A 14,906-nucleotide genomic window follows, 5' to 3' on the forward strand; every position below is an offset into this window, starting at 1 on the left:
AATCATGAAAGAATAAGTCTCAAATTACACTTTCAATCTAGCACTAATTAAAAGTTATACGAAAGTCATACGAATACATTTACACTAAATCCTGAAAAATAGGTCTACCTGGCCAGGTTATCCCATTCCTTGGACACCTGTTCAAAGAGGGCTTCCATGGCACTGATACAGTCATGATACTCTTTAGTCCTCTGCAGATCTTCCTCTCTCTGAGCCTGCATTTTGTTAGCCTGATGGCACAGTTCCAGCCATGCATGACTCAGTCGACCGATCTCTGTATGCTCATGAGTCTCCTTCCCTTCTGTCAGCTTACTCACAAGCTCTGTTATCTTAGTCAGAGTGCTTTGTCTGCTTTGAAGCTGCTGGCCAAATTCCTACAGGCAACATTAGCACAGAGGATAAGCGTAAAAAGAGAGACAACATGAGAAATTAAACTGGACTCTTTTATGTTATAAATAAATCTCCCTGTTCTTTGTGTACACAATCCATCTGTGCATGTTATTCTAAAAATAAAAATGTCTGCTGTCATAATCTGTCATCAAAATTTAATAACTTGCTCCAAATTTGAAACATGTAGCTTTTGTCCCCTTCTGCTGATACATTTACCAATATATACAGTATATTAATATACTATATAGTTTCTACTTTAAAATGATATACATGACATTAAAATATACAAAAATACATTTAAAAAAGTGTTTTATATAATATCATATTATCAAATATAAAAATATTTTTGTATAATATCAGACACATATATTTACTTTGGCTTGCTCAAGCATGTTTTGTGCAATCTTGGGCTCCAGCTCCGCAGGTCTCCTGGAGAGACTTTGCAGTTGCTGTTCCATGTCCTGGAAAAGTGTCGAGAGTTCCTGTTTTTGCTCTTTAATCTCCCTCCAGCTATCTGACAGCTCTTGAGAAATGGTTATCCTCTCCTCAATCTGTAGAATTGACAATGTCAAATATATTATTATTAACTAGATTCATTTTACATCCCAAAGCAGTGTTAGTTAAGTCTGCCTGATCAAACTCACCATTGTTTTGGTTTGCTGTATTTTGGCAGCTGTAGCCCTTACAGACTCATCAGATAAATCACACACTGAACAAACCAGGTCAAGATATGTACTGGCCTGCTCCTGTAGGGCCCTGAAGTGTTTCACCTGTGGATTAAGTAGTCAAAATGTTACTAAATAGCATGTTGTGAAAAACATATATTTAAAAAAATATAGATGTATATTTTATTATTTATACTGTATCTATAAAAAAAACTGTATTGCTTATTTAAATAGTAATAGGCCTATATATTAAATTTAATCCAGATTTTTTTTGTCTGTGGTATTATACAGTACAATAAATCATGTATTTTGTCAGAAAGAGCTTCTAAAAATGTTTCCGTTCAAAGAATTTATATAAATTGGCAGGAACCTTAGACAGGTGGCACTTGACAGGTCTGACAGCACAAGAAAAAAGTGTATATATATATTTAAATTTATAAATTTATAATTACATATTAACTGGTTTGTAACCGTTAGCACAGAATCACTCTCATGTTCTGTGGCATCTACCTGTTTCAGAGCCTCCTGAAGGCCATAAGGAGTCTGCGCCTGCAGCTGGATCTCCTCTTTAACGGTGGACAGCCACGTCTGACACTGCTGCAGGGTATCCTGATGGCTGACGTACTTCTGGAGCTCACGATCAAGACTCTGATACACCTGATGAACCAGAATTTGAAACATTAGACTATGAAATAAATAAGACAACACTTCTGATAATGAGATTATTTATTAGCAGGGGTGCTCACACGCTGAGCCGTGCTGCAAATAGCCGAATAACTGTCTCTGGTTCCCTGCTGGTGTGCCTGGATCTGCTGACTGATCTTAGCCTGGACTTGGTCCTTGCAGCTACTGGTGAGACGATCCCCTTTGTCCTTCAGGCTGGTCAAACGCTCCTCGAAACCCGCTATTTCCTCCATTATTGCCTAAGAAGAGACATGCCAATACAGAATTAAAATGCATTGTATATGTATTTAAAAATATATGTACAAACAGTGCAATATGCCAGGTGATACAAAAGTAAAACAGACTATGAAATTGTTTATGTGACTTCTGCATGGATTGTTATTTATTTTATGGTAGTTTTATGGCTTGCAAGTATTGTTGCAAGCTATAGCTATTGTTCAATGGATATCTGGAAGATATAATTAATAGCAATAATAACAGTGCACACACCTTGTGTCTGGCTAGCTGTTGTGTGGCCGTCTCTAAATTGCCACTTTGCATGGAATCAGAGGTGACCAGCCTGCTAGACATCTGTAACAGCCATTTCTCTACTTCTTGTAGTTCACCGTTATAGTCCTCATGCTCTCTCACGCTCTCCGTCAAACTTTGAACATGGACCTACAACAGACCAGCAAAACACATGGAAGACAGGTAGCAGACACACATTTTCAAAGGATCTTGCATTATGCATGACAGTACCTTAGCATCACTGCATAAGTCTTGATAGTCGGTTTTCAGCTTGCCGATGTTTTCGCTGACAGACGGGTCCCGGATGGTTTCAAGAAGTGCATCTCCCTTCTCTATAACCGATTTGATAGCCGACTCATGGGATTGGATGGTCTGCTGGATTGTCTAGAGGGGGACAAAGGAAGCACTTGACATAGTAAAGGGTAGTGCTGTTACGATACCAAAATTATGACTTCGATACAATACCAGACTAAAATACCTCGATACCGATACTAAATCGATACCATGGTAAAAAACAAAACAAAACAAAAAAACTAAATAATATATTATGACAGCAGAACTTATTATTCACTGTTTATTTTTATTTTTTTCACTTGGCCAGCATGTTCCTGCCCTGGTTTTTGACCATTCCCTCCTCTTATTGCTATAATAACTACATGCCAGTGTGAACATCCTTACAAAGATCACATTATCAATCATGTCATTCACTAACCTTTCACTTCTCAACAGGTTGGGATGGCCAAAATCTTATTTAATGATACAAGTAATTGTATACTTTTTAAATGTAATTTTATAATTATAATATAGATTTTTAATTGTAGCCTATCTTTGTTTTTAAAAACAAGCACAAAATGCAAATTACAAACAATATGACAAAAACAGTTTATTTTTCAGCTACATTAGGTCTATTTAACAGTAGCAAGTCAAGAAAAAATTGTAATAATCAAATATAAAACTGCTTACTTAGTCTGCACTCTATAATTTAACTGATTTTTCAGGTCAGAGTCTACTTCCAATGTTTAGCGAACGGTGGAAGCAGAGCTCTGCACACACGTCCTGACACCTGCTGTCACACACCGACGCAAATTAAGAAATACAGCTCATAGCGCTGTCCTCCTTAAAATACCGGTACTAACAAAAGTCCATATTGTACCGTTTGTAATAGCAGGGTATCGCAATACTTTTCTAGTACCGGTATATCGTGCAATACCAGTAAAGGGTTTACATGACTCTCTGAAGATGGTTGTATTAGAAGCTATGCATAATTGTTCATGTTCACACAAATTGAATCTGTTTCTTTTGTCTCCTTTGACCAACCCTCCTTTGGTGGGTTTCTCGACCCCAGTTAATTTGATCTAATGGACAATAGAAGCTTGCGTAATTTACATATGAGTGCGACCAGAGACATCGGGAAAACACACAGCGAGCAGCAGCTTTTGTTTCTGCTCTGACAGCCACAAGACCACAACGAACACAGTGAATGCGTCTTAGAATCAGGAATGGTGAGAGAACATTGTGATTGGTGCGTTTTCCATCTTCAAATCAAACCTGGGTCTTTAGCCAACAAAGTTTAAATAGTTTAAACAGTTTGACGGTCTTTTGTGGCTATTTGAACACATTCGAACACATGATCGTCTACACTACGAAAGCAATCCGGCTGAATGTGTTTTTCGACTACCTCTGGAAGTGGTCAAAAGTGGACAATTTCAAAACGCTTTAGTCACTGCAATCGTCTCCATTTTTCACCCCCCAAAAAACAATTTTTTTGCTCACCTTATATTTGGCTAGCTGAGCCTTTTTTTGATAAAGTTCAGCCTTTGGCTCCACAGGGGACGCCAGCAGTGATTTTGTCTCTGTGAGCCATTGTGATTGAGTCTTGTATTTGTCCAGGAAGTCTTTGGAGAGCTGTATAGATTTCTCTGTGGCACTAAGCTCTGACCGCAGAGCTCTGATCAACGCCTCCAGCTGGGAGAGTCGGGTGTCGACTTCCTCCTTGAGCTGCTCTGCCTCAGGTTCCTCCAGGAACGTCATGGCACGATCAGTCTTTTCACGCATGGTCTTCAGGAAAGTGTGACCCAGCTCCATATCACCCTGCAGAGCCTGAGACATAAAAAAACGTAATAAGTGGATATACACTAGTGTTTAGAGTCTGTGAGAAGTCTCTTATGCTTAAGCTGCATTTATTTTATCGAAAATACAGTGAAGACAGGAATATTTAAAATAACTATTTTAATGTATTTAAAAATGTAATTGATTCCTGTTGCAAAGGTGAATTTTCAGCATCACTACTGCAGTCTTCAATGTCACATGATCCTTCAGAAATCATTCAGATTTGCTGCTCAATAAAACTTTCTTATTATCATCATATTATTATCAATGTTGAAAACAGTTGTGATGCTTGATATTTTTGTGAAAACCGTGATCATTTTTTTTTTCAGGATTCTTTGATGAATAGAATATAACAGCATTTATTTTAAAATAGAAATCTTTTGTAACATTATAAATAGGGGTGGGAATTACAGGTTAACTCACGATACGGTACTATCACGATATTTTGCCCACGCTAACGATATATCACAACACCAATGATTCTGTGACTGACGATATATTGCAAGAAAATCATCCACGATATATCACAATATCATTCTATAAATGAAAAAAAGTCAAAAAGTCATATGATCATGCATTTAATTTATTAACAGTTCATCTATCATCTACAATAAATGCATATATCGCTATCGAACAGCCATAAGCTTGAAAAAATGCTTTTTTGCTAGAGAGAACAGTTTTGTGAATAAATGATTTATAGTAAAGAAAGGTCACATCTCTAACTCATCATTCATAGCAGCAGCAAAATTCCAGTAGTCGGTACCAATAGCCTACCAATTTTACGGTACTCTGTACCAATTTTAGTACCATTAAACTATTTTTAAAAATGTATTACATTCAATGACATTCTTAAAATACATAAACATTTAAAGGGTGTATGCTGTTGAAAAAAAGCCATCTAGGCATAATTATTATTATTAGTAGAGCCATTATTATTACATAGAGATGTACAACAGTAGTCTAATAGCCTATATTTCTGTTAATTTCTTCGCGTTAAACCAAACTTTAATTTTGACAGGTTGCCGTGAAGTGTCTATGTTCATGATATGAGTTTTCTCAAATGAAACGATAAAGCCTCATGAAGTGACGGTTTATGCCTTCCTGTCCTCAATATAGTGACATGGCAGAGGCTAAAAAAACAGCGAGCGTCATGTGTGCGTGTTTGACTGTGTGTGTGTGTGTGTGTGCGCCCGTGCATCAGCGCTCGTCATCCACACAGAGACGCAGAACATGTAGCAGCAGGAGTAATATTTAAATAGTATTTTGCAGTTTAATATTCACATTCAATAGTATATATTTGGCTACAGTCTGGAGCCCTGCGTTTAGAAACACGGAAGCGAATATAATGCAATAAAATTATTAATTTTGTTAATAAAAAATAAAAACTTGAAAGTCTAAAGCTGCTTATTCTAAATAACCAAAGATCATCCCTATCATATTTGTCAAACCTCTAATTTTTTCATCTTCTTCTCCATGGAAACACGATCCACCACATCAATGGTAGTAGTAGTCACACTGCTGAAGTTCTTTTGTGCTGTGCTCAACCAATCAGAGAAGGTGATAAAGACACTCTGAGATTCTTCAATACTGGACACTTCCTCCTTCAGCAGCTTGATAGTGTCCTGCAAACACAGATAACATTAATAGTTCAATTCTGCATTGTTAACATTGTGCAGTATGTGTGCTTTTCACATTACTTTATAGGCAGAATATCCCAAAACATTTGCTAAATCTGACTTCATTATGATACGATATTCTTGAAGGAAAGGGTGCTAAATAATGTAAGTAAATTATAATAATAATAATAATGCCTCAGGTTGTCTTTTAGGGGTAAGGTTTTAGTTATGTTTAATCTTTCATAAAATTATAAATGGGTTTATTTAAAAACTAAATAATTATATGATATGTCCCGATTTAGATGCCATCTTAATGTTTTTTTGTGGGTTTACTTATCTATACTTTGGGTACAAATTAAGTTACATGTAGCTAAATCCCACACAACCCCTAGGAAAAATTATTCATAAATAGAGTAAATACAGTTTTTCTTTTTATTCTAAAATTGTGCAAATGTTTTTCAGCGTTGGGATTAGTCTAAGGTGATTACAATCAGATTTATAAACACTTTATAGAAGGTTTATGACATGTCTTTATTTAGTTAGCTCGATAAATGTGTGTTTAAAGTGTACCAGCAGGTGTAGCAGCAGGGCATGATAGCGTGATGTGAGTTGTGTGGCTCTAGCGCTGACTCTGCTGCTTATGGGCATCTCTTCTAAAACCTGTTGGGCCAAGACACTGAGACCCTCGATCTCCTCCTGATATGCCAGCACCTCCTCGTGCCAACCCTGAAGAAACAAATCACAACAATATATCACTGTCTCCATACATATCAAGTCACCTTTATTTATATAGCACTTTTTGCATTGCAAATTGTTTCAAAGCAGCTTCACAATGGTAACAGGAAAATAATGCAACAGAATAACTTCTTTTTGGGTTTGAACCTATAACCTTTGGTGTACCAAAACAGATTTATGGTAACTATGGTCTAAAGTACTGTTATTTTTTGAAGTAGCAAATAAAAATACAAAATACTATTCCAAGTCTTTCTATTTCATAATTTCACATTTAATTCAATGCGTTAAGTGTCATTTCTTTCTGACTATTTGTGAAATATACTAAATCCTACACCATTTTTCTTTCTTTCAGTGAATGTTTCCTGTTCCAACCTTCAGGAGATGTAGCTGTGCCTCTTTTGTTGCTCTGTCAGAGCGACGGCCGGAGCGTAACTGTCCTTTAGTTTCCATCCCCTTGAGCCAGTTATCCAGCCGCTGGAACTTCTGCTCAATCTGCCGGAGTTTGGCCAGAGCGCTGTTGAGCTGAGATCGGGTCTCACCCAGCCGGGCCTGATACGAGCCCCACTCCTGCTGGACTGTCTCCAAGCATCGGTCCTCTAACTGCGGGACGCCCCAGGGAATAACCTGCTCTCGGGTCACCAGCAGTGTGTTGAGCAGGGCATGACCTTCTGTGCAGTGCACCTGCAGCTCCTGAAGATGGATATTAGTTATTTCTCTAATGCATTTTTATAATAAAACTACAAATAATCAAACTACTCAGCAATTTATAATTACAAAAAAAAAACTGTAAATAGGAATATGGATGCACAATACATTGTAGATCACATCTGCCATCAGTCATTGACCAATAATGGCATTTCTTTAAATCAGTCATTTTAAACCAGGGGTCCACTAAGGGGGCTTCCAAGGGGCTGCAGGATGGCTTAAAACTATAACTAAAATTATATAATAAAAAAACATGAAAATTTTTAATAATTTAAATATAAAATACATAAAACATTTTCAAAAAAGTAATTTTCTTACTTAGTATTTCATCTTGTTTCTAGTCCAAATATCTAAAAATTCTTAAAACAAGAAGTATTTACTAGACAAGCAAAAGTAATTGTCTTGTTTTGGGAAAAAATAACTCAAAATGCAGAGTTTTTGCTTAAAATAAGCAAAATAATCTGCCAGTGGGGTAAAAATAATAATAATCTTAAAACAACATTATTTTACTTGCCCCATTGGCAGATTATTTATCTTATTTTAAGCAAAAACTCTCTGCCTTTTGAGTTGTTGTTTTACTTCCCCAAAACAAGACAATCATTTTTACTTGCCTAGTAAATGTTTCTTAATGTAAGAATTTTTTGATATTTAGACTATAACCAAGACACAAATACTAAGTAAGAAACAAATTTTTTGCAGTGTATTTACATTTTTATGAAATAATTTAAATATAAAGCAGATTATAAACAAAATTAGTTATTAATATATTAATCTAACCTAAAAATTATTATTATTATACTAAAAATATCACAATGTAAAATAAAATCATACTTCTTCTTTTTTTCCTTTAATAACTATTATTTTCTTAAAAATCATCAAATTCATTTTACTTTTAGAATTGACTTAACTACCAGTTTCTGAATATAATATACAATATAAATCTAAATATATATTAAAAAATATATATTTTGGCTATGTCAGCAGAAGCAATTATACATCTTTCTACCATATATTATTTAAGGTTTTGATGTCTGATATTTACCTATTCTAGCCATTTTAGATTGTAACTTTATTATGAGCATTTTTTTAAAGCAACAGAATATTTTTTTGCGATTTTAATAGCAGATTTTACAATAAAAACATAAAAATAATCGACTATCCAAATTAAGCAAAATCTCTATATCAGTGCATTAATATTTACTAGTAAATCTTATTTAAAAAAGTAATATATAATAAATCATTAGTTAATGTCATTTCAAACGTTTAGTTTAAAATTTGATTGTCATAAGAATTGTATTTATATTTGTATAAAAATGTATATTTTAAAGCTACACTGAGTGATATTTTCCCCCATCAAGAGGTGTAAAGGTATATGACCATCCCGTGAATAATAATTTCTGTTCCTCTCAATTCTGATTTTGTTTTAACTCCTACGGTGGCCGATTTAGTCCAAGATTAACATGGCAACCCCCCTCTTCACATTCAACACGGTGCCATCGAGTGTTAAAACGCGAAAGGCAAAGCTTAAATTTACGGGTATGTCCCTCTTTGGCTAATGTACTTTCGAGATGGAGGGGCAACATGGCGACCGGCATTCGAACCCCTCACCCGTATGTATTTTCAGTGGTATATTATAAACTTACGAGAATACTTTATTACTTGAAAGAAGTAAATATACATTAATGAGCACATATATTTTTGAAGAACTAAGTGTTTTTAGCTAAGAATAAACCAAAAAAGTTACACAGTGTAGCTTTAATATACACGCACTACTTATCCCATCTTAAGCATGATAGTGTTTGTTAATGACATATTAAATTATTTGGAAAATACTTTTTTTCTAAAAATAACAAATAATTTTTTTAAATAATAAACTAATTTTTAGACAAAAAATCTTCTGACCTGTAGTTTGCGTAGCGTGTCCTCTAGAGTCTCTGTGTCTCCCTCCAGCTGTGTGTAGCAGCTCAGTCTCTCCTGCTGTTGCTCCAGCCAGTCTTTAAACTCATGCAGACTACGCTGGTACTCCTGATGGGCCAACACCAGCTCTTCCGCTTTGGCAACTGCACACTGTGGAAGAAAAAATTGTGCATTAACACACGCTAAATATTCTATATGACGGCAAATGAGGGATGCATTATACCTGGGCTTTGTTTTTGACAATGTTATAGCGCTCTTGCAGGTCTTGAATCTCTAGCTGGGTGACATAGTGCTCTGCCATGTTGGATCCCTTCATGGATATGACGTCCAGAACGCTGCTGTGACTTAAAACGTCCTCTAAGAGCAACTGAAATGAGGATAATGTTTGTAAGAAAGGACAGACATTTATAAAAAATACAACTATAAATGATTCAGAAACTCCTTGACAATAACACCGTACTTTGGCTTTGCCCAGGTTGGTAGTTTTGTCTCTCATTTCAGAACACTGTTTGTCTGCAGAGTTTAAAGTCTCTTCCACAGTCTCCATCCAGCTCACAAACTGACGCACATCCTCCTGGTAACTGGTCCACTGTGACAGAGCGCCCTCCAGTTGACTGTCAAAGTCAAACATAACACCCTTTAATACAGTAGCTAATTCAACTTCAGCAAAGAACTGAAAAAAGGGTTAGCTCACCCAAAAATTACAATTCTGTCATTAATTCCTCGCCCTCATGTTTAGAACCCGTAAGACTATTGTTCATCTTCAAAACACAAATGAAGATATTTTGGATGAAATTCGAAGGCTCTCTGACCTCTCTATAGACAGCAGTTTAAAGGTTCGGTTCTTTGCGATTCCATCTTTCAAACTTTAGTTAGTGGGTAATGTTGCTGTTAGAGCATAAATAATACCTGTAAAATTATAAAGCTCAAAGTTCAATGCCAAGCGAGATATTTTATTTAACAGAAGTTCCCTTTCAAAGCCTACAACGAATGGCCGGTTTGGACTACAGCCCTGCACTTCCTGCTGTAATGACGTCACTAGAACCGCTTGTTGAGTAACCCTCCGCCCATCTCCCCGTTATGGTAAGAGGCGGGACCTTTCCGAGCAAAGTGCGCTAAGCTGCTGTCCAATCACAACACGCGAAGCGCTGGCCCAATCAGAACTCCTTTATGTGTTTCTGAAGGAGGGACTTCATAGAACAAGGAAATCATCAGGCCGTTTTTAGGACAGAGGAAACAGCGGTGTACAGATAAGGAAATTGTGTGAAAAATACTGTGTTTTTTTACACGCGAAACATGAACTCATGTTACATTGCACACTGTAAACCATAGACTTTAAAAAAATATGGACGTAGTGTCCGTGACGTCACCCATAGGATTCTGATAAGCCGTTCTGAAGCTTAAAGTAGAGTCGAGCTGGGCGTTGCCATCTTGTGAGCGAGTCGTCACGTGTCACTCCCGCATAACAGAAAATGGGCAAAAAGGCGGGATGTGCGCGGAGCGGAGGTGACGCAATAACTATAGACGGCAGATAAATGGCTATCCACCTGTAATCACGCCCTTAATTATGCAGAACTTTAAGGCTTTATATAACGTAAACGAATGAGTTATAAAAAAATTCACCCCCCTCACAGTTGTCATGAAGATCAAAATTAGCCTTATAAGCCAAAACTACAATTTGTACCAGGCTGTAAACATGTTTTTTCTGCTTTAAAGTTGAGAATTTTAACATGGGGCTCAATGAGATTCTGCTCCCTTCTGGAGCCTGTCCCTAGCGGCCAGTTGAGGAATTGCAGTTTACATTACTTCCGTATTGGCTTCAAGAGAGATCGCGGGAGGTTGCCGCTTGCTGTAAACATAATCAAAGCTTCAAAAACACGCGAAGAATGGGACCTTTAATGAACACTTTCAAGGTCCATAAAGGAAGTAAAAGCATCGTTAAAATAGTGCATGTGACTCCAGTGATTCAACCTTAATTTTATGAAGCGATGAGAAGACTTTTTGTGTTCAAAAAACAAACAAAAATAACGACTTTATTCAAGAAATTCTTCTAGCCTGTGTCGGTCTCCTACACACAGTTTGGTCAGCTCCTGAACAACGCATGCATTGTGGCGATCACGTGAACAGTATCAGCCAATGGTGTGCTGGTGTAGCTCTGACAGAAGCGCTGCACTGTATTTTTTATGTCAACAGCATAGGAGACTGACACAGATGTGAGAGAGAGAGAGAGAGAGAGAGAGAGAGAGAGAGAGAGAGAGAGAGAGAGAGAGAGAGAGAGAGAGAGAGAGAGAGAGAGAGAGAGAATTTATTTTTATTTTTTTAAATTAATTAATAATTTGTTACATTTATATTGTGCTTTTCAAGGCACTCAAAGCGCTTTACATATAGAAGGAGGAAATCTCCTCAACCACCACCAATGTGCATTATCCACCTGGATGATGCGATGGCAGCCATATTGCGGCAGAACCCCCACCACACACCAGCTGATTGATGGAGAGGAGACCGAGTGATGAAGCCAATCAGGAAAGGGGGATGATTAGGGGGCCATGATGAACAGAGGCCAATGGGCAAATTTGGCCAGGATGCCGAGGTTACACCCCTACTCTTTTTCCGAAGGACATTCTAGGATTTTTAACGTCCACAGAGAGTCAGGACCTCGGTTAAGCGTCTCATCTGAAGGACGGTGCTCTTTGTGAGTATAGTGTCCCCATCACTATACTGGGGTGTTAGGAACCACACAGACCACAGGGTGAGCGCCCCCTACTGGCATCACTAACACCTCTACCAGCAGACACCTAGTTGGTCTCCCATCCAGGTACTGACCAGGCTCAGCCCTGCTTAGCTTCAGTGGGAAACCAGTCTTGGGCTACAGGGTGATATGGCTGCTGGTTTTTGTAATATCCAGTGATATAAAGTTTGCTAATTAAATTAATTAATAAAAAAATGCGCTGATTTTTAATAGACAGCATTAACCTTTTGCATTGAATTGACGCTGACAGCAGTCCATCCCAGGAGTCCTTGAGGTCCTCGATTTGTTGGCGGACGAGAGGTACACCCTCAGCTGAGGTGTTCCTCTGAACCGACTCTCCTCTTGTTAGCAGCATTTTCAGCTGAATTTCCTTCTCTTGACGTGCCGTCAGTAAAGCCTGGGTAACGTATGCATTTATTATGTCAACAACATAAGGGCCATGAAATCAAAGTCAAATACTTAAAATGTTCAGAATGTAGTCCTGTGCTGACTGAATACTGCACACTGTATATTGTCCACTACAAAAGAAGTATGTATGTATGATTCAACAATAAACATTTCAGTAGTGTAGTTTTTAATATGCTAAATTAATGTTGCATGACCTTCTATTTTAATGTCTGATAATCAGTGTTGGGTAAGTTACTCTAAAAAAGTAATTAATTACTAGTTACTAATTACATCTTCAATAAAGTAATTAGATTACTGTATAAATGACTCTCCAAAAAGTTACTCTAAATTACAAATTATTTTTTAATAACTTTCTAAATCCTATAATAACCTCGAGTGAAGCGATTCAAGGATAGACATGAAACAGCTCTTTTAATTCATTCAAATAAATAATATAAAACTACATAAATTACTCTTATTAACTGACCAAAGTATTACAAATGTGAGAAGTATACATAAAAACATGCATTTTAAAGTCAGACTTTTAATGTTGATGTTAAGTCCACTATTGTATTATGTTTAATTATATTTAGTATTTAGTTCAATTACATCAGAAGTAACTGTAATTAAATTACAGAAAAAATTAGAGTAATCCCTTACTTTACTTTTTCCAAGGGAAAAGTAATTAAATTACAGTTACTAATTACCTAGTAACTAATTACACCCAACACTGGTCTGATTTATGTGGCATCCAGTTATTTTGGAAGTAAATATGGTTATTTATGGTGATATATATTTTATCCGCAGTGTTCTTCACCTCGAGTTTGATCATCCTGCTGTCCAGCACGTTTTTGTCAGCGGTGGGAGTGCAGTAGGTTTGCAGCATGTGACTGGTATCAGCCACCCAGTTCTGCAGCTCTTTCAGGCCCTGCGAGAACAGCTGGTGCTCGGACACAATGCGGTCGATTCTAGATGCTTTTTCCTATCACACAAGCACAACATAATCTGATAAATAATCAGTTCTCAGATAAAGTGAATCATTTGCTTAGGATAATATGTGCATGATTCATACGTGATCATAACATACAGTTAATAATGAATCATTTGGTAGGGGTAGCATCTTATTAGAAATAATAGTCAATGTGTTAAAAGGAAAGCAACAACACTTTAGTAGTTAGGCCATAAATATACTTACACTGCCCTAAATACATCATTTGTGCAACAATTGTGCACTTAACTAAGCATTTAAATACAATGTGAATGTAACATCAAAAAACAATACTTTCTGAAATGTAATCGTTTATGGGCTTAATTACTCCATAAAACGTTTCCAGATAAAATGTGTCCACCACCCTAAATAAAAACACATGGGCTGGGTCCAAAACCAAAGGTCACTGATTTAACAAACAATTGAAAGTACATATGAACAAACATTTAATGACCACAAGGCTTATTTGGTTGAAATAAATGAATAAATAAATTAATTAGATTTTGTAAAATCCTTTTTGAAATTTAAAAATGTAAAGTTGACAGACAGCCAGACAGACAGACAGACAGAGGATAGATAGATAGATAGATAGATAGATAGATAGATAGATAGATAGATAGATAGATAGATAGATAGATAGATAGATAGACAGACAGACAGACAGACAGACAGACAGACAGACAGACAGACAGACAGGCAGGCAGGCAGGCAGACAGACAGACAGACAGACAGACAGACAGACAGACAGACAGACAGACAGATAAAAAATATAGTACTTAATCAAATATTCTATGTAAATGATTTGTTTTGACAATAGATAGATAGATAGATAGATAGATAGATAGATAGATAGATAGATAGATAGATAGATAGATAGATAGATAGATAGATAGATAGATAGATAGATAGATAGATAGATAGATAGATAGATAGATAGATAGATAGATTTATGGCTCTTAGATTTGATACCTGATAAAACTTTATTTTTAAGGTTTCGGACACAGCCCTATGTGCACACAGTCTGTCGCCCCCTGCAGCACTGGGGACGGGTAGCCATTGGAGCAGACAGATGGGACGTTACCTTGGTCAGGTTGCTTAAAGCTAGGTACTGAGCTGAGAGCTGCGAGACACGGTGCACAAAGCCCTTTCCGGCCGTGTGTCCGTCCCACAGCTGCTGGGCCTTCTCCCTCAACCTGTGCAGCTGAGACTCCTTAGAGGCTAATTCCTCTAGCAGAGACTGTGAAAGCACAGGCACATTAGCACAGAGCAGCATCGCACACAGTCCTGGGTTAGTCAGATGATTAATAAAGCAACATGGCAGCACATGAACAGGACAGGTGTTAAGACTGGGGATGAGCAATGTTAAAATATGCATGACAGAGGAGCAGATTAAAGCATGACATCAAAGCACTCGATCACATGCACTCATCAGTATCTCTACAGACATTCTGACG

The 14,906-nt window shown here is 37.0% G+C and overlaps 1 protein-coding gene across 18 annotated transcripts in view; it reads right to left on the bottom strand.

Moving 5' to 3' along the window:
* The window catches only part of syne1b (spectrin repeat containing, nuclear envelope 1b), a 188,368-nt gene that overhangs the window by 89,579 nt on the left and 83,883 nt on the right, over nt 1-14,906 (bottom strand). For 17 of the 18 annotated variants that reach the window (XM_067456126.1, XM_067456134.1, XM_067456132.1 and 14 more), the window contains 17 exons: nt 14,534-14,689; nt 13,282-13,446; nt 12,302-12,474; nt 9,789-9,942; nt 9,552-9,695; nt 9,314-9,478; nt 7,079-7,396; nt 6,542-6,697; nt 5,804-5,977; nt 4,020-4,346; nt 2,478-2,630; nt 2,229-2,396; nt 1,802-1,978; nt 1,566-1,712; nt 1,035-1,160; nt 765-941; nt 109-374 (listed from right to left, as the gene is read on the bottom strand). In XM_067456126.1, the coding sequence (XP_067312227.1) occupies nt 109-374; nt 765-941; nt 1,035-1,160; nt 1,566-1,712; nt 1,802-1,978; nt 2,229-2,396; nt 2,478-2,630; nt 4,020-4,346; nt 5,804-5,977; nt 6,542-6,697; nt 7,079-7,396; nt 9,314-9,478; nt 9,552-9,695; nt 9,789-9,942; nt 12,302-12,474; nt 13,282-13,446; nt 14,534-14,689 (3,146 nt within the window). The remainder of the gene's footprint in view (nt 1-108; nt 375-764; nt 942-1,034; nt 1,161-1,565; nt 1,713-1,801; nt 1,979-2,228; nt 2,397-2,477; nt 2,631-4,019; nt 4,347-5,803; nt 5,978-6,541; nt 6,698-7,078; nt 7,397-9,313; nt 9,479-9,551; nt 9,696-9,788; nt 9,943-12,301; nt 12,475-13,281; nt 13,447-14,533; nt 14,690-14,906) is intronic. The other variant, XM_067456136.1, reaches the window with a different exon arrangement.

Source organism: Pseudorasbora parva, chromosome 10 (genome assembly GCF_024679245.1).
Source record: "Pseudorasbora parva isolate DD20220531a chromosome 10, ASM2467924v1, whole genome shotgun sequence".
Classification (NCBI taxonomy): Eukaryota; Metazoa; Chordata; class Actinopteri; order Cypriniformes; family Gobionidae; genus Pseudorasbora; species Pseudorasbora parva.